At 52.3% G+C, this 25,359-nt stretch overlaps 7 protein-coding genes across 7 annotated transcripts; 3 read left to right on the forward strand and 4 right to left on the reverse strand.

The window, feature by feature from the left end:
• Window positions 1-1,378: 1,378 nt before the first annotated feature.
• Window positions 1,379-2,993, reverse strand: QC761_402800 (uncharacterized protein). Its single transcript, XM_062878557.1, has 4 exons — window positions 2,623-2,993; window positions 2,509-2,547; window positions 2,274-2,348; window positions 1,379-2,203 (listed from the first exon to the last, which is right to left on the reverse strand). Exons 1-4 carry the CDS (start codon window positions 2,638-2,640, stop codon window positions 1,892-1,894), a joined length of 444 nt encoding a protein of 147 aa, XP_062732050.1. The 5' UTR covers window positions 2,641-2,993; the 3' UTR covers window positions 1,379-1,891.
• Window positions 2,994-4,128: 1,135 nt separating this feature from the next.
• nrf1 (GTPase regulator Nrf1) lies at window positions 4,129-4,929 on the forward strand (the record flags this gene model as incomplete). The annotated part of the gene is made up of 2 exons (XM_062878558.1): window positions 4,129-4,507; window positions 4,571-4,929. The coding sequence occupies exons 1-2, from the start codon at window positions 4,474-4,476 to the stop codon at window positions 4,927-4,929; spliced, it is 393 nt and encodes a 130-aa protein (XP_062732051.1). The 5' UTR covers window positions 4,129-4,473.
• A 636-nt stretch (window positions 4,930-5,565) lies between these two features.
• Window positions 5,566-6,363, reverse strand: QC761_402820 (uncharacterized protein; the record flags this gene model as incomplete). Its single annotated transcript, XM_062878559.1, has 1 exon — window positions 5,566-6,363. The coding sequence occupies one exon, from the start codon at window positions 6,361-6,363 to the stop codon at window positions 5,566-5,568; it is 798 nt and encodes a 265-aa protein (XP_062732052.1).
• A 2,394-nt stretch (window positions 6,364-8,757) lies between these two features.
• Window positions 8,758-10,704, forward strand: QC761_402830 (uncharacterized protein; the record flags this gene model as incomplete). Its single annotated transcript, XM_062878560.1, has 1 exon — window positions 8,758-10,704. One exon carries the CDS (start codon window positions 8,758-8,760, stop codon window positions 10,702-10,704), a length of 1,947 nt encoding a protein of 648 aa, XP_062732053.1.
• Window positions 10,705-14,934: 4,230 nt separating this feature from the next.
• RTF1 (RNA polymerase-associated protein rtf1) lies at window positions 14,935-17,598 on the reverse strand (the record flags this gene model as incomplete). Its single annotated transcript, XM_062878561.1, has 4 exons — window positions 14,935-15,999; window positions 16,054-16,193; window positions 16,248-16,978; window positions 17,351-17,598. 4 exons carry the CDS (start codon window positions 17,596-17,598, stop codon window positions 15,310-15,312), a joined length of 1,809 nt encoding a protein of 602 aa, XP_062732054.1. The 3' UTR covers window positions 14,935-15,309.
• Window positions 17,599-18,056: 458 nt separating this feature from the next.
• COQ7 (ubiquinone biosynthesis monooxygenase Coq7) lies at window positions 18,057-18,782 on the forward strand (the record flags this gene model as incomplete). Its single annotated transcript, XM_062878562.1, has 1 exon — window positions 18,057-18,782. The coding sequence occupies one exon, from the start codon at window positions 18,057-18,059 to the stop codon at window positions 18,780-18,782; it is 726 nt and encodes a 241-aa protein (XP_062732055.1).
• A 390-nt stretch (window positions 18,783-19,172) lies between these two features.
• On the reverse strand, window positions 19,173-25,246 carry SPO14 (Phospholipase D1; the record flags this gene model as incomplete). Its single annotated transcript, XM_062878563.1, has 2 exons — window positions 19,237-25,246; window positions 19,173-19,179 (listed from the first exon to the last, which is right to left on the reverse strand). The coding sequence occupies exons 1-2, from the start codon at window positions 24,756-24,758 to the stop codon at window positions 19,173-19,175; spliced, it is 5,529 nt and encodes a 1,842-aa protein (XP_062732056.1). The 5' UTR covers window positions 24,759-25,246.
• Window positions 25,247-25,359: the final 113 nt, after the last annotated feature.

Consider the following 25,359-nt stretch of genomic DNA (forward strand, 5'->3'; position numbering starts at 1 on the left):
GTTATGCACCTCTGTGCTCCGGCCAATGGGTGCCACGGCAGCTTTCACTGGAATCCTGTTTTCTTGGCTCGCGCATTGGATGTCAACATCGGTCGATCAAAGAGGCAATGATAAGTTGTAACAATACCCCGAACGCCCAGAATCTAGACAGAACAGCAGCCAGTGGGCGGCTCTTGGGTTGTGTGAAGGGGTTTGGCTGACGGTTCGAGACTGGCAGGGGTGGCCATGAAGTTGATATGGGATTGTGTGGGGATGGGCTCGTCTGGATCATTCTCTCTGCAGAAGCGACGATGCATCCTCCTGCGTGTCAACGTCGCCAATTCTTGGCCCAGATAAACGCGGCCGTTGGCAAATCGACCGACGGTCACCGGGCCTGGCACCTCGCCACTTCCGTTGTCAGCTCACAGGTTCTGTACTGTTGCATTGCGCTCACAATTTCAGACTGCTACAGATCAAGCAGCACCTTCAGCTTGTAAGTGTAATTCTTGGAACTTCAAAGGCGGGGATCTCCGTAGGTTAGCAGCATCTCCAAAATCTGGCAGTTTTGAAATCGTCATGTTCCAAGCACTTGGGATAAGGGGTAAACTCAAAAAAAGATCGAATCACTCTGTTTCCGCCTTCTCAATCCAACACCCAGCCTGCCGGAGCATCCACTGCATCCTGTCCATATCCCAGGAGGTCTATGACGACTTACACGTGAGCAAACGGTCAAGGTGGCATCCAATGCAACAAGAGATCAGTAAACGTCAGCGACTGCAAGAGCAAACCCCAAGGATCTACAATCAGACCACAACTGAGATATTTGGTAATTGTTTTCAGCTGCTGTGACATTCGATGGCAGCAGTTCGAACTGTATCTGAAATCTCCCGGTGGCAAAAGACATCACCAGAGACAAGAGATCTGCCATGATTGACCGTGCCGCCCCCGTACCTCTACAGCCGGCAACTTGGCCATCCTGCCCCGGACTGGACCTGGCCCGTTGTCTCCTGTACCCTCATGTGACAACAGTTAATAATATTAGAAGAGAGCACTTCTATGAAGAAGATACGATTACTCGGGATCAAGCCAAAGTTCTTATGTCGAATTTAAACCTCAGGAATGCAAGCGTTTGTATGCAAAATGTCATAATGGGATAGATAAACTACCCCTCTTCGAAGATAATCCCGATAGCCTACGTGTACCAGGCGTCATTTCCTGAAGATCTTCGGGTCAATAGTCTCCACATATCACTTCGCAATAGTCTCATTCGAGCAAAAAGGTGACAAAGAAGTGATACCTGTGACAGCTGAAAACCCGTCCAAAGGGTAATTACAGATCAACCTCAATAGACCAGGGGCCACAAAACCAAGTGTATTCAGACCGACTGTTTACACCCCCTCCTTGATTGTGACACCACGTTGTGGATAAAGAAACAGAGATTGCTAGGTTGGATGAAGGCCTTAAAAGACGATTAGCAGGCCCTTAAAGAAGGTCCATATGATTTTAAAGATAACTACATAGGTGTTGAATATTCATTATAGTCTTTGAAAATAGTAGAAAGGCCTCAAAAGATCGTGCATAGGCCTTTATAATAGTCAAAAGGCCTCAAAAAGATAGTCGAAAGCGCCTCTGTTATCTTTTTAGCCCTCAATCTTTATCTCATCCACAGCGTGACTGTCACACCACGCACCGATTGGTGCAACATATAAAGAAAACCATCAAATTAGAAGTATCGTTGCCTGAATAGCAGCACGCACGCCCCTTCCCCCCTCCCCCCCCTCACAAAACAAAACGAAGGATGACTGCCAAACTCGCTTTTTAAGCATGACAAGTAGGATCTTGATCTTGTTTCAACACACCAACCCAATACCCACCCTCTGCATTCTGCTCACTTCTCTGGGTCCCTGACTCCCTAAACGGCAATCCAGATAAGCATCAACACCACATCCAGCCCCTTGGCATCGCCATCCCACTTGTAGCTCCACATTCCATCCGTCTTCTCGTTCCAGTAACCGCCCGTCGCGCTGTGCATGCCCCGACGGCCAGCCTGCTTCTTCGCCGTGGCAGCAGCCTCGGCGTCGGTGGTGCCTGTACTTGTCGGCTTGTTGAGCTGGGAGGTTGGGACGACGTGCTGGACGATGGTGCTGTTGATGGCGAACTTGTACTGGGGGGATGAGGCGCCGGCGGGGGTGGCCTCGGACATTAGCGCCTTGAGGACTTTTTGCTGTTTGGCGGCATGTTAGCCATGTTGATAAAGTAAAACCGAGGTTGGTTGGTAGGTAGTTGGTACGTACGATAATGGTCTCATTCCATCCTGCGGTCTTGGGGTGCTCGTAAAACTCGACGTTCTCGAGAACGCTGTTGCAGGCCTGTTTATCGCATTGGGTTTTGGTTAGTTCGGGTTGATCGTTCGCAAGGCTATCGCATCTTGGGGGTCGTAATGTTGGGGTGGTTTTTGCAGTTGGGAGGTAAATATCGTGAATCAAATATTCAGGGCGAGAAAGGAGTCAAACGGGAGGGTCGACGCACATCGGAAGCAATCTGCTCGAGACGCTTGAAGGGAATTGGCTATTTGTTGATAAGGTCAGTATTAAGGCATTCCGTGTCGCGGATAAATAAGAAGCCTGGGATAGGAAATCATACAGAGGTGGACTCAGCCATGTTGTCTGTTGAACTATTTATTATTATGGTTTGGGTGATTGCTTTTCGCGGGGCTGTTGTTGTGGTGCTTTGGAGATGCGGTGACAGTGGCTTGCTTGTTTGGGTTTCGTTTGGATGCCCGCGCTCCAAGAACCGTAGCGAATGGGGTACGTTGTGCCTGCGTGTTAGCCCCAAAGGTCAGAAGCTGCTGTCAACAAAAATAATGGGATTAGACACAAAACCCAAGAAACACACTGCTGATTAGGATGCAAGATGTTAGGAATGATAGTATCTTGTAGTAATATTTACAGCTTGCGCAAGCGCCATTGTTTGATGACAATCTCAACCCAAACACTAGCTCTATTGAGGCTTGCCACCAAAGGCGCTCAAATATACGGATGTCACAGTTAACCCAACGGCAGGTCGCACAGTATGTGGGGCACAGGACGTCCCCAGCCAATCATTAGGAAAGTCAGGAGGCAGCCAATCAGGGCTGGCCAGAAGTGCTATGACGCCAAGGAACACGAGCACTCTGCAGGATGCAAGATGCTCGGGGTGATCAGAGGCATAGCACGACGAGCACTCCGCAGGATGCAATATGCTAGGAGTGATCGGGGCCATAGCAGGGCGAACACCTCAGGGTCCCTAGGTCTTTATATACGGAGGAACTGGCTGATGTAGATAGACAGTTCCGCAGTATGCAATAGTTAGAAGTCACAATCGTTGGTATCTTAGCTATTGTGATTGAGACAAGCCATTTGTTGTACACTGTTTAGCTATACCGAACCAGGATTGTTCAGAAGTGCCTTCAACCAGTATCCCTTTCAGAGGTTCTGGATAGGAGTTCGTCATAACGGATAAGAAGGCAAATTCTCTAAATAAAAATCCAGAAAGTTGATTCAGGGAAAAAGCCGTGCCTACTACTTTATTATTTGCTTGAGCTATGATTAAGTACCTATAAACTCTCTATTCAAGCTAAATACATTATTTATTAAAGCTAGATAAAGCTAAAGCTATATACTACCAACTTAAATTTATATATTACTTACAAATAACTTTATTTATTTATGTTAGTGCTGTATAGTGAATTGCGGGTAATTACTACTACTATATTTTGGATAGGTATCAATACTACCTATATATAATTTTATATATGAAAATGATCTTGTAAATAAAAAATAAAAGTGTACAATAAATAAGTAAGTAATTATAATTATAAATAGTTAATTAAATACTAGTTAAGTGTGTAGTATGTAATCAAAGTTGCGAAAATGCGGCCGAAAAGCTATAATCCCTACTTATATAATAGCAGGTAAGTGGCAGGTGTAGCGTAAAATTGTATGTTAACTTTCTAGATTTTTATTTTAGAGAACTTGCCTTATCGTCCGTTATACTCAAGGCTCTCAACGGCTCTGTAAGAGGCTAGCCACAGCTCCATTATCCTCACCACTTTTGGAGAGCAGCATCAACTTTCAGCCTCGCCATTATTTTGGAGAGTCCAGATGGTCTGGGCGCTGCGCGGCAACAAGACTCATCACGTGAGCCCTTCAACACCAACCACTCAATACCAGGGACCAGACCCACGTGCATTCGTGTTTCGGCTGCAAGCGTTGCGGGATCCTCTGACGTTGTGTCTCATTGATCAATATTGAAGCTTCAACCTCTGCGCCCCCAACTGGCACCATCTGGAGCACTTGCACTGCGGCGCAACAGCTTTTTCCAGTCAAAACAGCACCACCATACCAACCGGCTTAATCTCAACGGTATCGCCAAAACATCTCTTTAGATAATCGAGTTCATATCTATATACCACCACCGTCCGAACGGATAATTATACACACAACCACCGTCGCCATGTCCAGCCAACCACTCCTCCAAACCGCCCCAGGTTTGTCTCTCTCTCTCTCTATTTCACCGCTACCAATTCTCAAAATCTAACTTCTCGCCCTAGGCAAGCGCATCGCCCTCCCCACCCGCGTCGAGCCAAAAGTCTTCTTCGCCAACGAGCGCACCTTCCTCTCATGGCTCAACTTCACCGTCATCCTCGGTGCCCTCGCCATCGGCATGCTCAACTTTGGTGACCGCCCCGCCTTCATCTCCGCCTTCTTGTTCACCGGCGTGGCGATGGCGACCATGATTTATGCCCTGATAACGTACCACTGGCGAGCAAAGTCTATACGGATGAGGGGGCAGGCCGGGTTCGACGACAGGTTTGGCCCCACGTTTTTGGCGATTATTCTGCTGCTGGCGGTGGTGGTCAACTTTGTGTTGAGGATCACGTACTCGCATCAGGAGGGGGAGAAGCCTTGAGTTGGAAGAGGTGGTCTTTTTGGGATGGAGAGTAAAGGGAGGGAATTGTGTGGGGTGTGGGGTGAGGGGAGGGAACGGTGGTGTTGAGAAGAAGGCTCGGGCCGTACTGGCATTCGCTCTTGTGGCTTGGGATCGGTGTAGCAACAACGGAATGATATCTTACTGGGCCTGTTGCGTGAATTTGGACTAGTATTCGCATGGCATTGTATAGCATTGCATTGGCTGCATGGTAGTTGGGTGTCTTGGTATAGATTGTATATGAGAGACGCGGCGCATTTTTTTTCTATCAACATTTCAATTGATATAGTTGGAGTTTCGTAGGAGGCCACAATTTCATGAGGCCAATGGGAATAATATTCACAGCTCCAGTAACCTGAGGTTGGTTCTCGCGCTGTTGCTGCCTATTCTACAGAAGTCATACATGCAACCCTTGTCTTCTAAGAGGGGAAAAAAAAAAGAAAGAAAAAAGCCCAGATCCTGTAGTGGCAGACCCTTCTGCCCGCGAAATAATGCCGGGTATCATAAAATATTGCCAAACGCCGTGACATTCAAAAGACCATGCCGTTGACGCCTCGCCATGAACACTCTATCCACATAGACCGATTTATGCTTGGCCCAAAGTGACCTCCTAACCTCCTAACGAGCCATACCATCCTTCCTGCACCGGATATCATCGATAGTTTGCTCATTTGTTTGAGCGCCCACGTTTGCCAAGACCCTGAGCTCCTCCAATGGAACCCTCGATAAGAGAACCGTCATATGCGCCTTGTATTTTGGTTTGGCCGGGTCGACAGCCTGCTCTTGAATGATGGGTCTCATTGACTCAAAGTACACCTCCTCCGCAGCACCACCCTCAGCATTGCCCTGGTGACCGTCTCCCTCGCCCTCCACATCCATGTGTGTCTCCTCCACTATCGAGGGGAAATCGTCGGCTGCCTTCTGCATCCGAGGGTCGTCGTACACCACCGTCTCGCTCAGGATGTTGTACTGGTACCACTTTTGCTCTGACTCGCCAATTCGCCTCCTGATCAGTTCCGCAATGGAGATAAGCTTGTTGGAGCTGGTCGACTTGGCGCAAAGAAGCACCACGCCGGGAAGGACTGTGTCGTCCCAGGCGCTGAACCGGCCGAGGTGCTGGAAGGCCTTATCGACGTGCTTGGATATGCTCGTGGAGGGGATGACGCTCATGGCTTTGACTTCGTATTTGGGGACGATTCTCTCGAGGACAGGGTTGTAGATCTGAGCGAAGGGGCTTGCATTTTGTGGGTTTGTTGATGACGAAGGTGGGGAAGCTTGTGTTTGTGACTGGATATTGTGGGATGAGCGTCCTTCTAGTCGGCCGGTACCGGTTCGCTTCTTTTTCGAGGAGGGGGCATTGGTATCGTCGCTGTGGAATTTGCGCTTTCCAGGCAGCGCTGCTGACTGTGGACGCATGGTATCTTGTGGACTCTGTGTGGATGGGAAGGCTTGCAGTGCGGCCATATGCTTGTATGGGTGGGTGGAAGGGGTGGTATCGGGTCTGACAGTTGCTGGTGAAATGTTGCGCAAAGAATTGGATTGTTGTGTAGTTGATAGAAGGCTGCAGTTGAGGCTGGCCGTTGCTCAGGAAATCCAATGCCACACGCCGCTCGGTCATTATTTGACGCGTAAAACACTGTGGGGTTGACAGGTCATTATCGATAAGATTGATAAGACTTGCCATCAAAGAAGAGGCAGGAGCAGAAGTCAACGCGCACAGCTATCAATGCGATCTTCTGAATTTGTTCAGAACAAGAGCCATCTTGACCTATTGTGGATTTATTTAGGAGCCTTCAGTTCTGTCTCGATGGTCATCTTATTCTCAGCGAGTGCAAGGTCTCAGGTAGACACGACCTTATGATCAGACGACAACAGCAACACAAACAAAAGATATCCGTATCGATATTCCAATGCAGGAAGGAGCAACCAGAAGTATTCAATCGGGGTATTCTTGAAGACCTGAAGAGCTGCCGCAAGACAGAAGGCCGAGGCTATCAGCTGCCAGCTCGACTCCTCTCATATGTGTTAGTGCTCTGCACCTGTTGTGAAAGGCTGCATAATTTCGAGTGTCGAGATTGGGTCCTAACAGTTTGCTCCATCCAGTCTCCATCAAACCCAGCCAGCCTTGCGAGTGACATGTTGCTGGTTGGGGGCCCAAGCTCCAGTGTCAGCGGGCCCACACCTGTGTTCCTAGCGTTGATAAGCACACTCCCCAAAACATATGCATATAACGGGTTTCCAGCTCTAGCATAACATATGCAGCTACCCACATCAGCCAACCTTAATGCACGATGAGGGTCGAAACAACTCAGGTTTCGGCCCGGACAACTCCTCTTGAGGCGTCATGCGATGTGTCCACTGACGACATCTTCAAACTTTGCGATACAAGTGTGCTGGTGGTGTTTTACGGTGCAACTTTGGAGTTGATATTAGCAAACACGAGGTGGGAGAAATGCATTCATAAAAACAGAGTCGCAATGCCATCGCACATGACGGAACACAGCAATCTGTGTAATACATATGCCCAGCCAACTGTAATTACAGTACGGATCTCTCTGCCTCCTGAATGGGACCTATCACATCAAGGGATGGCTCGTTATTCCTGGATCCGATAACAACTGGCCCCCGAGATGTATGCGAGAGCTCGCACACCACCTTGTTAGTAGCTTGCGTGGCGCACTGCCCTCCCTCGCACTGTGCAGCTCGATGGGCAAGCTTCAAGGCTCCAGACCAGCTTAGCTTTGCTCCCAACGCTCCAGTTTTCGTGGAGAAAGGCATCTGGCAGATGGGGAAGGCTCGTAGCGGTGAAAGAGATGCGAGGGACCACGTCAGAGTGTGCTGTCATCTCCTAGTCGCCTGTCTACACCGTGTTTTTGTTATCGCCGACCGTTGTGACGTTTCTCGCTGCCATGTCTGCGTCTTCAAGATCTGGGGCTTGGCGTGGTCTCTGTTCGGCACCAGCGCCGCTCTGTTGCGTCTTCCTGGAGCCTTCGCGCTGCTTCCTTTCCTGGCTGTGAAGCTGCACACAGCTCATGCAAGACAAGGCGCCCCGCTCTGCCCCCTATGGTGCTGCGTGGTGCCAGCCAATCACATGACACAAACCGAGGAAGGGGGGTGGTGGTCCGGGCGTGCGTTTGTGACTAGGCCCCTGTCCCCTTGCATCCACTTTTGCCTCTCTGATCCAACTTCCAAACAATTTCCCCCTTGGGTGCAGTGTCTCCCCTTACAACCCGCGTGACAGCGCCCATCACCCCCCAACTCTCTCCATTATCTCGCAACAACCTCAAGCTTCCCAGCTGAACCACGCAAAAACCTCCTCGAAAAACGCATCGCGACCCAAACCTTGTTGCGTTTTTGATTCGCGCACTCATTTCGCTGCATCTTTTTTTGAACAAAGTCTCTCCTTTCTGCTCCCAACAGACTGTCCGCGACGCTTTAACTAGCTTTCGCGCGCATCACACCTCGCTGTTGACGAGCACTTTCATTCCAGCCATCGCAAGGCAATCGCGACACTTGCGCAAGCTCCAGAGCGAGGGTGGCGCCAGCAGTTTGCCTCTGGTCTGACCCTGTTTCCCGGCCGCCTCTCAGGCCTCGCCCACTGCACACCCCAAGTCAACCCACGGACCACCTGCAAGCGACCTCGGAGGTTACGTCAGCCTTGCTCCGACGACCAATCACCGTCTCTGGCCCACGCTTCAACCACTTCTGTCTCGGCCGCTGCTGCCTGCCTTGCGACACGCCATCGATAAAGAAGAGTCAAGACGTGTTGGTGCCGCCTTCTCTTTCTCCGCCGTCACTGTCTTTTGACACATGCAGGCTCTTGTCCAGGAATCGCCCATGTTTCGCTTTTGGTCCAACGACCCAAGGGGAAGCAACAAGACAGTAGAAGATGGTCACCTGCTATCAACGTGTCCCGGTTCCGCTGTGAATGCTCCCGGCGCATCCTCTGAGGAACCTCTCACACCCATCTCACCCAAAAGGCGCCGACCGAGCTTTGTCGATACCACCGCCTGCCCAACAGCCAAGCGCATCAAGACGGAAGAGCATCCCGGTGGTCTGCCGTCGCCCACCTCGGCATGCGCCGATAACGAGGACAAGAACATGCTGCGCGGGTCCAGCAAGAGTTCCAACCTCGAGCGTGCCAAGGATGCGATCCAGTACCAGTTCGGGCTCGAGATCCTCCTCAAGCACGACGAGCTTCGACTCATCGACCAGGAGTTGGCCAAGTGCCAGATTGCGCTCGAGCAACTCCGCCGGTGTCACCTGATTCCCTATCCTGTCCAATGTCCGACTCCCAGCCAGATGCTGGAGATTAGCAGCGGAAAGGGCCCTGTGCTTCAACCAAAAGCCGGTCAACCCGTACCCAAATGGGCGCCGCCTTTTGGTGTTGTCGACGGTCCTTATGCCCGTCATTATGCTAAGTGGCTTATCCCCGATCCCATGTTTGATGGCATTCAGCCCGAGGCCCCCGGCCTTACAGAGACTGGCCGGGCTAGAAATGTCACGGCGGAAGGTAGGGCGACGAGGAACAGCATGTCGGATGCGGGCAGCTTTGGCAAGCAACGCCCTGCCCGTGGAAACGCAGGCCAGAGGCTCAATGCCCTATCCAGTGGATACCCTCCGGTCAAAGACAAGCAATCCCCGTGCACTGTCAAGCGTTCTGATGGCCTTACGGTCAAGTTGGTGTGCATCGACTGCCACAGATGGGACTTTTCAAGCACCCAAGGCTTCATCAACCACTGTCGTATTGCTCACAGACGGGATTTCAAGAGCCACGAGGAAGCCGCTGTTCATTGTGGTCACCCTATCGAGGTCGATGACAGCGGAGTCATCATTGCCGATGAGAACAAGGGCCCTGCGCCCACGCCCTCCGTTCCCTCTGGATTGATCCATCCCCTGGCCCGTAAGGAGTCTATTTCTGACCAGCAGGCTTACAAAAACATCCTTGCTCGCATCAACGCTTCGCTGGAGCTTTACCATGCCGGGAAGCTGCCCAATGTTAAGTGCATACCCCGTGCTCGCAAGCCGTCAGGGTCTAATGCCGCCGGGTCGTCCTCTGCTGGTTTCGTTGCTTCTTCCGATGCGCCTTATCTGTCCCAGCTGATGCAGAAGAAGAAGTTGAGTGGTAACCTGAAGGATGAGTTGAACGAGGCCAAGGTCAAGATGGATTGGGATATGCTCTCTCCTGGCGAGGACTCTGATATGGATTTGTGTTCTGGATCGGATCGTGCTGCAACATCAAACAAGGTTTCCGGCTCAGTTGCGCGGACGCCTGCTGTTATGCGGATGCCGGCACGCTCTGCTGTGTCTCCCTCCCAGCCACCGGTTGTTCCCCGCCCCGCCAGTAGCAAGAGTCAGGCTTTGGCTGCCGCCGCTGGTGCTGATGCCGAACTTGATGCCGACTCGCCAGAGACCCCGAGCTATGATGATGAAATGGATGTGGAACTGAGCCCCAACACCATGGCCAGCAACAATGCGCCTTCTTTGGTTAGTGACGATGGAGAATATGACGACTCGGACGATGCTGCTTCCGACAGTAGCGATGCCATGGAGATCGAGTCGGTCTCTGATGTCGCCGAGATCAACCTTGAGGAGGACGTGGATGTTCGTGACAGTGCTCCGCGGCCCATCCAACACTGCCGCAAAATAAACAACACAGACAAACTGAAAAAAGATGAGAACAGGCATGTGACCTTTGTCAGTCCAGGTCCTGTTCCTAAAGCCAACACCAAGGGGAGGCGGAAGCAAAAAATGTAGAATTATAATGGGTCACCAACCGCTGGATGGATCTGACCACCGCGGCTAACGCTTCTTACCGCTCGACTTACACCTTATACGACACTTTAATGAATTTTTGTTTTGGAGCCCGGGAATGGTTGCCACGGCGCAACCTTCACCATGCTCTCTTGGATTTTTTCTTACGCCAACCTTTACCCTCCTCAAAAACGAATACAACAAATGGGGGTTCTTCAGCACTTGTAGTCTTTTTTAGTATCGACGATGGGAAGACGGTTCTGATTCTATTTTATGTATGAGCGGGCGCATGGGGATGCTTTATTGTTTTTTTATGGCAACGGTGGCGGCTGTTTTTATTTTTGGTTTAGGGGGTTAACGACGGGCCAAGAAGTACGATATCCGGTGTTCATCTTTGTATCTTTCTTCTTCCTCGGATACGGAGGGGAGGGGATCGGGGTGGCAAGTTTTTGTTTTATACTGGCGAGTTTGGCTTTCGAAAGACTTTTCCTCTGCCTGGCGAAAAAAAAGACCGAAGAAGAGCTGGGAGGGAAGATGACGAGGTTGGGAGGAGCGGGATAAAACAAAATGGTTAGCTAACCTTGCGGTCAAGACTGGGTTGACTGAGAAAGACAAATGGTTTCTCTTCATTTTTGCTGTGTTGTTCTGTGTGTCGTGCGTGTTGTTTCTGCCCAAGTCAGTGAAGTTTGCAAATGTGTGTTGTAGTTCAGTGAGAGATAATCTACTGGTTGCTATGTTATATCGGCAAGCTTTACGAGCATTTCGTGAAGAAGGTAATGTTTCATAGCATAAAACTGCCGGCCAAGTATATATAGCTTCTAACAACTCATTGTCACCAGTGTCATCACCAAATGTTTACTCTTGCTCCGTTCAAAAACTACATAAACAAAATAAGTAGGCAGTGCCAGACTGCCTCAACACACTTCCAAACTCGCCCCCGAACGGCTTTCCCGCATAACATATTGCCATCAACCGAGCGCAAGCATCAATCTAGCTAATTGGATGATGAGGAACAGCCTCTGTGGTTTGAGCGGAGTGGTGGTTGGTGAACATGCCGATGACCGTCAAAGTCCAGATACCCTCGAACCACCATCCACCATAGATGGGTTAGGTGACATCCCCCACCGCTATAGCTGCTCGCGAACACGACCAAGACCCTGGTCTACCACGGGCACCGGAGACACAATGGATGGGGATGGCCTGTACTGAGCGTGGGGATGTTGGTTGTAGTTTGGTTCGAGGATGGAGCAGTCTGTGAAATCCGATGATGGAGATTGGGGAGTGGCATCGCAGGGGGAATACTCCTGAGAGCGATAAGGTGTTGTATTGGATGGCATATCTGTTGGGACGCGAGGGCGTTGGTAAGTAAACAGAGTCTGGCGGGGAGGAGGTACTTCATGCTGCTCCGAGTCGGGGATGATGTGTCTTTTCAGTCTTGTATGTATAAACTGTTCCTGCCCTTTTTGCATGTAATTTTCGACCCTACGGTCCCGGTCCTTCTTTTTCAGTTCCTCTTCTTTGGCATGTTCAGCCCATTTTCTCTCGTTGGCTGCTCGGGCCAGTGCATCTCTTTCTGCTCTTGTGAAAGGAGGTTCTGGGTCCGGGGTTGCGTATTCCTGTTTACGGTATGTCTGCTCTGGCTGTTGGTCGTCCTGTGGGTGGTGTTGTTGCTGTTGCTGCTGCTGTTGCCGTTGCTGTCACCGTTGCTCTCGTTCTTGCTGTTTCTCTCTTCGTTTGTGCCCGCTCTTTTTGCCGTTGCTCTTGGTCTTGTTGCTCTTGCTCTTATTGTCCCCACTGCTGCTGTTGTTGTTGTTCGTACACCCACTTCCATGTCGATGGCATTTCTGTTCTCTGCTGCCGTTGACGCACTTTCTCTCTCAAAGCCCGCTCACTTAGTGGGAGTGGTGTATTTCGAATTGGGTCCCTAAGATGCGCCTCTTTGAACGCGACCTGCTCCTCGTGCAACTGATTTTTGGAACTGATGCGGCTCTTTCTTCTGTTTCTCTTCGCCGTCGACTTTTTGACCTTCTTCTTCTGCCCATTGATGCTTCTCGACTACCTTGTGATGTATTACGTCGTCGACTTCGTGTCCTCTCTCGGCTATCTTGAGGGGCTTCTCGTGTCTGATTTTCCCGTCTGATTCGTGAGAGTTCCCGTCTTCGTGATGGGTCTCGCCGTTCACTTCTTGACCTGTCCCAACATGACAGTGGATCTTGCCAAGATTGGCGTCTAGGGTCTTGCTGCGGTCGATTTCTCGCTCTTTCTCGTCGTAGGTCTTGTCTGCCACGGATCACCTCGCCTGCCCGTTTTTTGCTTCTTGATCTTGTGCGCTGTGGTGTTCCAAACTCTTCGTGCCGTTGGCCGTCTTGGTCAACCCATCATTTGCTCCTTGATCTTCTCTGCTGTGGCATTCCGGGTTCTCCAGGTGGTGGCCTCGCCGGTTGGTTCCGCCGTGCATGTTGGTTTTGCTCTCCTGCCCACCCTTTCATCCATTAATGCCAACACTGACACTATTACCTCTTCAAACAGCAAACTGTATGCCCTCAACATTATCTAACGCCCCGTCAACGAACCAACCACAGACACCCCAGGCGACACCTGCCACTCCGCCACCCTTCCCCCAAGACCCGTACGTCTCGCAGCTTGCACCGGAACAGGAGCCATCAGCGGCGCTGTGTTGTAGCCGATCTTAGCTCCCGACTCTGAGAACGATAGGTCGTTATGGCGAGCCAGGGGGTCAAGATGTCATGGTATTAAAACAGGGCGTTCCGAAAAGTCGGATGTGGCAACCCCAGGAACATATGGCGAGGAAGGGGTATAAGAGAGTAAGGGAGGGAAGTCCTGCGCAGCTTACGGAGGTATTCTCTGCCTCCTCCGCTTCTGCGCGTTGTTCCATTCTTTGGATGTGGGCTTTTCTTTTGGCTTCCTCTGCTGCGAGGAAATTGTCGGTGGATTGTGGCTTTTCTGGCTGGGGAGGGGGACTGGCTTTGCTGGATAGGTAGGTTGGGGTTGGGGTTGGGGGTTGGAGTTTGGTAGTCGTGGATCGCTTCCTCCTCGTATTCCTCTTCTTGTTGCCAACGCTGTTCTTCCAGGACACGGTGCTTGGTCCTTCATCGATGGTGATTGCCAACATGGCTTCGTGATGATGCCGGTCTGCTCGGGCTGGTAATAACCCGACCAAATTAAACGCCTCGTTTCGTAGCACCCTTTTTTTCTGCCTGCTGCTCTCGCCGAACTTCTTCTTGCTCTTTCTCTCGTCATAGCTCTCGCGCTTCATCCTCCCGAAGTTCCCTCTCTCTGTCTTGTCGTTCCCGTTTCTCCCTTTCCCGCCTCCGAGATCTTGCCTCATGTTGTTTTCAGTCCTCTCCTTCAAATCGTGACAATTCCGCTTCATGCCCAAGCCTTTCTTCCTCCCGTAATTGACCATCCTTCTCTTTCCACCGTTTATATTCCTCCTCCTCCCGCCGCCGAAGTTCCTCCATCTTTCTAGCATCTCCGAGCAATATACCTCTCTAATTCTGCATCTCCTGACTCGGTGGTCCTGACGCCATCGTGGTCATCTCTATATCTCATATCAGGTGGTCCCCAGGCCCGTCGTACTCTCTCTTTTAGCTCTTCCAGCTCGTGCTTGTTACGTGGCGTTCACCACTCTCCGCTGTTTGGTGGCGGAAGTTGGCAGGAGTGTCCTTGTGGGTTGACAAAGAATGAAACTTTACCAAACATTCTGTAGGCACTAGCGAGAACGGCTTCTTACTCTTGGATACATGTTGCTCGGGTGACAAACGGGCGACGAGATGAATTATGTTGTAGTAGAGGTTGATATGCCTGCCGTAAAGGTCAATGAAGAATGGGAATGTTGGTGTGCTTGATAGGATGTTTCCCAAATGTTGTCTTCATAGTTGAGCGTTCGTCCATGAGGAGACACGTTCAGTTTCCAAAGGCACAAAAGGGCAGGGAGCATGGGATATATATGCTTGCAAGTCGCCATGGTGTTAGGTTGTGCCTTCAGGCCAGGTGAGCAAAAACCGCTTTACCAAGGTGGTTCGAGAGGTCAAGTGGCTCAACTGGGTGACAAATTCGAGTCTCAGATTTGCATCATTGACGAGAATGGGTTGGAAGAAAGAAAGCTCACTTCTTGCATCTCAACAATAATGATACGGTACACTCATAGCACACACAAGAGGCAAAGTGGAAACACAACTTAACTGAGATGCAGGATGTGAACTGACACGCCTGTTCATCAAAGTACTAGGGATATATACCTTTGGATGTGGCTCCCCAGTTGTGGCATTGAACTGATTCATATATCTACCTCACATGGACAGACACAGTATTATCTATACACTTGCATGATTTGTCCGCTACATGCCCAAGGCCTATCTTACCCCCCCCTTTTCTTCTTAGCACTCCTTTGCTTTAGGCCCGTTGCCTCAAATTTGCACACTCATTGCTCCATATGCTACTCCTTGATCATTCCCTAATCGCCAAAACAGCAATGCATAGCCGCTCAGAAACTCGAGCAACCCTAAAGAAGGAGAAACACAACGCAAGTAACTCCACTCTTCCATCCCACATCAGATATCCTACAACTCCCCAAGTGAAACCCCCTTAGTCAATCTCAATATCGATACCGAGATCCAGCGCCCCAATGATATCATCATCCATCAACGGCGCATGCACCAGCGGCAACCCGTTCTTGGCCGTAGCCCGCTGCTGCTCCTGCAACTTGGCAATGTGAGGCAAGAGGCCCCCGTTGCTGTTACCATTGGCAGCAGGTGTGTTGCTGCCGCTCTCCTTTTGAGAATCACCCTCCTGGCTAGTCTTATCCTCCGCGGCGACGTTCTTCTTGGGGATGATGGTACGGGACCTCTCCTTGATCTGGGCCTTGCGCACCTCCTCGGCATTGCGGCGACGGTTCTCGGCGTTCAAAAGAGCAAGCTTCTCCTGCTGGGTCAAACCCTTGCCCTCGGGCCTCTTCTTGTCAGCGGAAGTGAGCGACGTTCTAAATGCTAGCTTCGGCGTGCTGAGGTCCTCGAGCTTCTTCTGGAGGCTGTCAACAGCGTCTTCATCACCGCGAGCACGGGCGGCCTCGAGCTGGCGGGTGAGGTTGTCACGCTCAGTGCTGCTGAACTTCTGCATGAGGCTGTTTTGACGCTTGAGCTTCTCGGCAATCTCCTGCTCAGTCCACTTGTGACGGACGAGGCCGTTAATGTCGCTAATCTTGTTGACCAGCTGGGTCTTAGTGGGTACTGAGATGCCCGCCTGCAGGCACACTTGCTTGTAGCGATTCCACTCGCTCTGAATTGACGGTTAACACTCTCGAACCGCAAACATAATCAGGAAAATACATACCTCAGTGAAGTTTCGGTCTGAGCAGCTGATGAATGGCCACTCTCTTACAGCATCTCCATGGGCAACCTTAACATACAAATCGACGACCATCTGATGCCCAGAGCTGTCAGGCATCGCATAAGGTCTACCGGTGTTGAACCCTGAGTATGGTCAGTCAGACTGTCAGAATACCTTGCGTGGGCGATGTCACATACCCTTGATGATAGCCATACGGTAGACATCTTGGCGAGTAGTCTGATCAGGACCAATATTGATGCGCACAAAGCACCCTGTGATGGCCCGCTCGAAGCCAGGGTAAAAACAAACCTCGGCGAAGCGGCTGCGGCCAACACGGACACGCTCAACATCGCGAAGATCAGCAGGCAGGATCTCCTTCTCGGGCGTTCTAGACTTTTGTCGAGAGCTTCTGCGCCAGTCGCCCGCGTCGCTATCACGGTCGTCGTGGCTGCGGCTTCGGTCTGTGTAGGAAGGAGAGCGTTGCTTGCGGCGATCCATGTCCCGCTCTCTCTGCTCTCTGCGGCTGGTGCGTTCCTCGCGAGCACGACGCAACGTATCCATCTTCTCGCTTATCTCGCCAGCCTTGGTGCGGGCACGGGATGGCTTCCGCAGCTCATCTTCGAGGTCGGCGGCGCTTGCCTTGCGCTTCTTGCTGTCCTTCTCCTGGTTGACCTTGAGCTGTCGCAGCATCCTATTCTGTCGAATTCGCTCATTCTCCTCTCTACGTTCAGCAAGAATCTGTTCTCTCTCGATCTCACGCATGCCCATGATGCGGGCCTTCTCCTCTTGACTCTTGAACAGACCCTCAACGGGGTACTGGATGGCATCGTCATCTCCACCGCGAGCTTGGGTCGGGGCGGCGTCGGAGTCGGAGTCGGAATCGTCCATGGAAGCTGAGCCTTGTGAGCCTGGAGAGGCGGGAGGCGAGCTGTGCGGGGCCATTCTGGTTAGTATTCGTCTGGTGAGCGCCATTGTAGACGATGCTTGGGTGATGGTGAGATTCGTGGTGAGAAAGTAAAGCCGAAGAGTGAAAGTGTGAGCAACAGAAGCCTGAGGAGGTTCTGCAAAATAAATTTAAAGTGGGAAAGTAGCAGAGCAGTAGATGGTAAAACAGGCGAGGGAGGGGGAGACGGAGGGGAAGGTAAGCTGGCAGTGTTGGAACCTGAACTTGGAGGTCGCAAGAGTTGCAAGAGTCCCTCAAGCGACTTTGCAACCCCCTCGAACGTGGGCGACCACTTGGAAGCCCCTTGGAGTCGCAGGTCGCTATCCATACACAACAACACACTAGGGGACAACTCACGCCTCTCCTTCATCCTCCGACTTGTCATCGCTCCTACTACGTCTTCTCGTCTTCTTTGCAGGCGTCCTCTTCACAGCTACACCTCTGGTAGTCGCATCAGTCTTCTTGGAAGATGCAGGGGCTGGTGATGTCGTGCGTGACCTGTCGCCACGGCTTTTGTTTCTGGGCTCATTATCTTCGGAGTCGGAGTACTCATCTCCTCCGGCAAGCGCAAGGAGCTCATCATCAAGCGACTCGGCGTCAGACATTGTAATTCCTTTCTCTCGAGGATATATCTATCGATCGTTTGGCGGTCGGACTTGACGACGCGATGGGAAGACGCGGTTCGGGAACGAGTGTCAGTTTACGCGAACGTTATCAGTCGCCAGATGGTTCACGGTGGTGTTTGTGACGGCCGAAGGATGTGACAGTAACAGAAACGAATGCGCAAACAATCGGGGGGCGCAAAGTTGGCTCTTCTGCGACAGGAATTATTCGAGGTTTACTTTTAATCTGTTGAGTGACGTTCCAAAGTCTCCCCCAAAAGTCACAGCAGTTGTCAATTGGCCCGTCGGCTTGGCAGGCAAATGGCAGGGATCGCTCGAGCCGCAGCCGGGAAAGGCTTGGCAACAGTGGGTCCCAAAGCATCATCAGTCCACCACTTTCATCGAAGCTTCCCCTTGGCCCAGTCGTCGAGGTTCACAAGCAACAAACACCACACTTCACCATGGCCTCTCCCAGACGCCTTCTCCGAACAGCCCGCCAACTCACCTCAACCAAAACCCCCTTACTCACCTCCCAATTCCCCCGCCATGTCTCAACCACACCCTCCCCACCATCACCATCACCATCACCACCCCTACCACCCAAAAACCTCAAACCCCTGACAGAATCTCAGCGGGAAATGCTCTCCTCCTTCCTCCGCGTCAACCAAGCCGGCGAGCTAGCCGCCACCCTCATCTACACAGCCCAAACGCCCCCCATCCTCGCCTGCGAGCCCCACCTCCGCCCCCTGATGAAGCACATGTACGACCAAGAAGCCGACCACCTCCGCGTCTTCAACTCACTCATCGCCAAACACCGCGTCCGCCCAACAGCCCTCTACCCCCTCTGGTCCGTCCTCGCGACCGGACTAGGCTGGTCTACCGCCGTCATGGGCAAAGAAGCCGCCATGGCCTGCACCGAAGCCGTCGAAACTGAAATCGGGGGCCATTACAACACGCAGATTCGGGAGCTCCTCAAGATGGTCAGTGAGTGGGAGGCGGAGGGGTATGATGTCGGCGAGGAATTCACCGAGTTGATCAGCACGCTGAGGAGGATACGGGACGAGGAACTGGAGCATTTGGACCATGCGGTCGAGCATGACGCGCAAAAGGCGGAGCCGCACTGGCTCCTGACCGGAGTCATCAGAGCGGGGTGTAGAGGGGCTATCTGGGTTAGTGAACGGGTGTAAGAGTGTACCATATGTGTGACGGGTTGAATCTGTATATCTTGTACGAGTAGAACAATTGGGAATGGAGAGAAGACCAGCTTCAGCAGAAGAAAAGATCTTGTACATTAAAAAAGTTGGCTATCAAAATTGGGTTTGGCAACACCCAAAAAAACAGAATAAGAAAAGAAACAGTAAAAGAAGTTTTTTAAAAAAAAGGTAATAAGAATCAAGAAAGAATGCCCCAATGCACAAACCCGTATACATGCTCCACCAGGCGCTTGCCTCACCCCCCAACGCCAACGCAATGATGCCACACTCCTCCAGGGGGAATCTTCACCATCATAAACACCTCCTTATGATCCCTTCTAACGCCGGACTCCAACAGACCAGCTCTTTCAGCAATATAAACACTCAGTTACTAGAAAAAAATGGTTAGTCAAAGTAATGGGATAAGAGGCAACATAATCCAACTTACTAGATAGCCAACGGAGCCACCTGGTCCACCTGGAACAGCCAGTTGCCATTCGTCTCCTCCACCACAAGCCAATCATACGGGAACTGCACCAAAGCACCTTGCGTCATGTTAAGCAGCTCCTCAGCATCGGCGCGGTTGAGCAAATCATCAGTCGGACTGAAGCCCTTCCGGCTACCCCTGGTGGTAGTCCGCCGCCTGGGGCGTCGTTGAGACCCAACTGGCTTCACACTATTGCCGTTGGCATCGGTATTGGCAGCTGACGCAGTGCTGTCGCCCGTCTTGGGGGGCTTCTCCTGGTTGGAAAAGGTAGCCCTCCGCTCCCTTGGTTTGACAACATCAAGCTTCTCCGTCTGGGGCAAGTGATCGTGACTTGAATTGGTCGGATGATTACCCGTGTCCAAGGGGTCGACAGACTTCTCTGGGTCGGGGTTCATATCACCCCACGAGTTGTCTTGCCCATAGTCATTTTCTTGCATGCCGCGCTTTTCATCAAGAACGGCATCCTTGTTTGGCTCGTTGTGACTGAGAGCGTTCCTGACAGCATTGCCCAAGGGACTTGCCAGTTTCTCAGCCGCCGCGTGACTGGCAGTAGCAGGACCGGGCGCGCCGATACCAGCTCCACCGCCTCCAGCCTGGGCTGCCGCGTGGCTCATGGGAGGCTTCTCGCTCTCTTCGTCGGAGCGGTGAAAGTCCATGCTATCTTTGAAGCGTTGGTTGTAAGCGTCGAACTCCTTGTACTCAGCCCAGTTGGTTGCTTCCGAGTCTGGCATGCAGCGGAACACGCGTCGGTAAATCCTGGTGTTGTTCTCAGCCACTCTCGACCAGACTTCATCGTAGAAGGCTGGGTTGAGAGGATCGCGCATACAATCCTTGTGGACATCGGCCAGCTTGATATCAATAGGAAGGGTGTGGGCGGGCCCGAAGCTCAACCTTCCGCCAGCGTCAGTGTGAACGGGCGGGCCGCCAATGTCGGTGTCGTCCACCATGGGCAGTGTTGGCAACTGGTTTGCCCGTGGCAGTCCAAGTTGCTCCGTGGTCCGCCTGTCAAATGGTGGCATGGGAGGAATACCGTCGTTGTCAATACCTCCTTCGTCACGAGAGGTGACGGCCGAGGGGCGCCGGAGCTGATGAGCTTGCTTGGGACTGTCAATCGTTCCCCTTCCGCCAGACAAAACATCATGAACCAACACTTCTCTATCATTGACAATAACAGAATCACGCCCCTGACGAAGACCCTCCTCCTGAGCGGCCTTCCAATGATCAGCACCGAGACCTTCCACTTCCACCTTGTGCTTGTCAGCCTGTGGAATGTCAATTCGTAGACCGTCAGCAGAGCCCTTGCCCTTGGAGACCCTGGAGGAAGACCGGCCTCTGCCCACCGGCTTCTCCGGATCTGTATCCTGGTGATCACTGGCGTTCTTCCGAGATAATGGGATATTGAGCGGCTCTGGGCGAGCTGAACTACGGCGTCTTGAGCTCTCGACCACAGGAGACAGTCCATCGGACTCGTCGCTGTAGATGCGATCCATCTCGGCCTCGAAAGCCTCTGCTTGGTCGAGATCGGCCTGTCTCTCCTCCTCCAAAATCTCGTCAACATCCAAGCCCAAATGCTCTCTCATCAACCGAAGACGCAGCGTGTGGGCGAATCTCCCGACCTGATAAGGGCGTCCGGCCATCGTGGACCAAATCATGTCGGTATCGCGGACGATGGCGGCAGCCTCGGAATCGCGGTTGCCCAACATGGAGCGCTCATTGATGTTGGCCGATCCGATCAAAGCCACCCGGTCGTCAACGATGATGCACTTGGCATGGATATACAACATCTCGGTTGTGAGCATGCCGTTGGACATCTTGCCCCACTGACGGAGACAAAAGAACTGAATGTAGTCCTCAGGGTCAATGCCGGCACCCTTGAGGCGCCCAAAAATCGAGTGCTCTCCACGACAGATACTGCGGTATTGGCACTGCAGAATGAGACGAACGCTGGTGCCATCTTGTTCGTTCACCTCGTTCTGGAAGCCAGGCATCAGGGGAATCAGGATAACCGCTCGCCAGTCCTCGTCATTTTCGTGAGCACGAATGATGCGGCGAACCAGGGCATCGCCGATACCGTTGACCATCTTGCTATTGAGGGTCTCGGTGCTGGTGATGAAGAACTGATTCTCCATATACACGAAATGGTCCGAGTCTTCGATCATCTTGATATAAGCCAAGTGGATACTTTGTTCGGTGTCTTCAATGCCTAGAGACCAGGTGGATGCCGAGCGAAGGATTTGCACCTCACAAGTGCCATTCAAGCCAACTGCCTCAAGCTCCTCTGGTTTGCAATCCGGCGGAGGCAGCAGAAATGGCGTAGGTCTGGTGGGCTTGCGTCCGCGACGGACGTAGTTCCACCTCTGAACAAAGTGACGAGTGAGATCGCGAGCTGGCTGGCCTACTACCTGCATGGCAATATCGTGCCATGGCATGCGTGGGATTCTGGAGCGATCATACATCTCCTCGTAAGGCTCGTTGAGGCGGAAGAAGTCGCGAACACGGGGGTTAGAATAGTCCTTTCCGGGGAAGAGTTGAACGTGCTCGGCATCCCTGGGCTGTCCCTCTTGAGGCTCGAAACCAGTAGGTTTGTCGTCCACCACAGGATGTTGCGGGCAATCCCAACGACCAAAGCAGAGATCGATGCCACCGACAAAGGCGATATCATGATCGACAATAACGATCTTTTCGTGATGAGCAAAGAAGAACTGGTTCTTTTTAAACTGATGTGGCGAGCGCTGGACAAAAATGTTCGGGTGCAAGTTAAGCAAGGAAAATTTAGTATACTCGGAATCAATAGGGATAGCGGCTTCCACATTGCGGTAGACAATCACAAAGACCTTGACACCTTCGGCAGCCTTTCGCTGCAGCAGACGATCAAGTCGCCACTTTTGGCTGATACAAGCGGGACGTCTCATGTACAACTCGGGACTCAGCCACCAGTCGTGAATGTAGATGACATCCTTTGCCATGCTGATGGCACGCGAGACATTCCACATATAGTCTCGGCCGTCCACAAGCCACTGGGCATAGGCCCCAGTGCGAACAGGGGCAAAGCTGCCAAACCGATTGTGCAGGTGCCATGGCGTGTTCTTCAGCATCTCCACGATGGACTCCTCAAATTGCTGAATGAGGTGCTGATTCGGGGAGAACAACTTGACCTTCCGCTCCGAGGTAAGGATCTTGAGAGTATGGTGCTTGGCCACAGGGCGGGGAGCCGTCAAATCGAGATTTTCAACATCATCCTCTCTGTCCTTGTCCTTGCCGGCAAGCTCCTTACCCTTGGTATTCTTCGATATGAGCTTGAACTTGGGATCAACGAGGTAGACGTCGTAGATATTCATGTTCTCCGGGGACTCAACGCAGACGATATAACTTTGACGCACAAGGAACCATTTCCGACTGTGTCTAGCAATCACCTTTCCTGGCGTCAAAACCCGTCGAAAGTCGAGTCCCTTGGAGGACTGAATGTGCAGGTAGCATTCTTTCCCGTGATAGCTGCCTTCTGCAGCAAGGCGCACACCAAGGGCAGAGAGTTCGAGGAAGCGGCAGAGACGGTTGCTATCCGCGCGGAACATGAGCCAGCGAATCATGTCTTGAAGATACTTTTCCAGCGTCCTCTGTTGCCGCTCAACGTAGCGTCTCTTAGCCACACTGGGGTCCAAAGCACTGGCACCAAGATCGGCCATGGATCCGAGCGCTGAGGTCTTTCGTCGAGCACCCAGGTACGACATGCGTGAGCGCTTTTTCCGAATCGGGGTGTCGATATCGGTCCCTTCCTGAACAGTAGCTTCGCCTGCTGTTAGCTCCCCGGCCGTCTCTTCAGCCCTATCGTTGTTATTAACAAGCGGGTTGGGCGTAAGCTGGCTGTTCGGAGCATCCTCCTCGTCAGACTCATCCAAGCCTCTCACTCCACGAAGGTAGGGAAAGGCAGACAAAGGAAAGCTGGGCTGTTTTGGTCTCGCCCCTTGATGAATGGAAGGCAACTTCTCGTTCCCTAGCGTCAACTTATACTTCCAATGAAGGTTGAGAATGTCCTTGATGGTGCGGTGGATGGTCCACTTCATCTGACTTGGACCACTGCCGTACTCGAGCTCGATTTCAAAGAGCCAATGTCTCTCACTGTCCTTCTCTTGGCTTGGCGTACTACTCTTGACTTTAAGCCTCAACTGCTCGAGCAGCACGGGGATCCTCTTGTTACCATGCTCGTCCCGCTGTATCATGCTTGCCAGCATCAAGACAGCGGGGGTAACCGCCCGCAGTTCGGCCATGAGCTCTGCGGATTTGGCAAAGTCAAACTGCTCGTCTGGCTTTTTGCGCAGCAGCTTCAAGGCACCTTTAACTTGTTTCCATTTTTGTGCACTGAACGTACTGGCTCGTTCGGTTCCGAAAAAGGGCCTTCTGGGGCTGATGGCATCCCCATCACTGACACCACCACCGCCACCGCCGAGGGCCGAAAATCTTCTGAAATGATGGCCAACCCTCGAACCTCCTGGGCTTTCGGCTTCTTCCCCGTCATCATGACCACCTCTTGAAGACCATGGCGTAACTCTTCTGGGGGCCCGTGCATTAGTCAGGCGGTCACGACCTTCACCCTCGGATACAACGCCATGGTCGTCTACGCCTCCCAACGTTGCACGTCGCAAAAGCCCTCCAAACCTCCCGTACCCAGCGGCGGCAGTATCCTGGTTTCCCACACCAACTTGAGGCGTGTTGGGCGTCGAATATGAGTCCATTCTGGGTCTCCGGATCCGTCTCTTCTTTCGTTGTTTACCCTTCGCAGCTCCGCCAACCGTCTCATCGGCAGTTTCCTCGGCATCTGCATCAACATCACTACCTTCGTCTGCCGCGCGAGGTATTCTTGGTGGATTACGGAGTGCTGTTGGCGAACTTGCGGTGGATGGGAGTTCCGAAGGACCGGCACCAGGTGTCCTCGGGGTATGCGATCCGCCAGGGCCTTTCAAGTCCTTGAGTATGGCAATGAAACCCGAGCCACGGAGCTTTCCAAAGGCTTCGCGGGTGTCCCAAGAACCCTGCCTCGAGTGTGCTGTTATTTGGTCTGGCGGGAAGTCATCCTGGGTGAATTGTACGCTTCTTCGGTTTGAATTCGGCAAAGTGAACTCGGATGTGTCCAGTAGGTCGGATGGGCCTGAGGCAGCGGATTTAGGGGGGTTCTCAATATTGAGAGCGGACGGTATGGGCCCATTGCCATAGCCAGCCGCAGGGGGAGATTGTCGGTCATGGGCAACCCCCCCATTCAAGTAATCTGTAGGCTCGTTCTCGGCAATGCTCTGCCCACGTAGGGAATTCGGTCTCGTCGCCGGGCGGGTAGCAAAATCGACATGATCGGACAGCAATGGTGATGAGTGAGTGTGGAGGAGTTTGGCTTGGGGGATGGTGGGCAATTCGTCGAGCGTGCCGGAGGAGAGGGTCGTCTTTGCTTCCTTTCGAGGCGTGCCCGAAGGCTCAAGCCGGGGGGTATCCGTCATGCTTCTTTTTCAAGTTGTAGTCTTTTCTGTGGCAAGAAGACAAGCCGGCGGTTCGTGAAGATGATGGGGCCTTCAATAGCGAAGCATGGGTTGGCGGGTTGTTCGCAACGTCTCGGATTCGCGCGGCACGGATTGTCGAGGGGAACGTGGGCGTAGGGGATGACTTCTTCGCTAGATTAGAGATGGTGTGTCGGTACAGCGGCGCGTGGTGCGCGTCAGTGGCATGCGTCTTGATGCAGGTTGTGGAACTGGAGTGGAAGGTTCAACGTTTCCCGATTCAAGGAACCTGGAAGCTAGAAACCAAGAAAGCAACTAAAATGGCCTACTCCTACACTAGTGTTGGCTGGCTAGTAACAGGAGGACGGTAGGACTCCAGGAAGCAGGCTGCGATCGATGTGCAGTTTTCAATAGAATAAGGTAAAGATGGGGATGCAACCAAACTTTCAAGTTTCCAGCCAACACCTTCACTTCTTCACCAGGAACATCGCATTCCCGCAGCCGCGGGATGGACGTGATGGCACCTGACGTTGGGTGCATCGACAGGGGTGTAACAGCGGGAAATAACCTACAATTTACTGACCCCTTCCATCGGGCCCCACGC

Source organism: Podospora bellae-mahoneyi, chromosome 4 (assembly GCF_035222275.1).
Source record: "Podospora bellae-mahoneyi strain CBS 112042 chromosome 4, whole genome shotgun sequence".
NCBI lineage: Eukaryota > Fungi > Ascomycota > Sordariomycetes > Sordariales > Podosporaceae > Podospora > Podospora bellae-mahoneyi.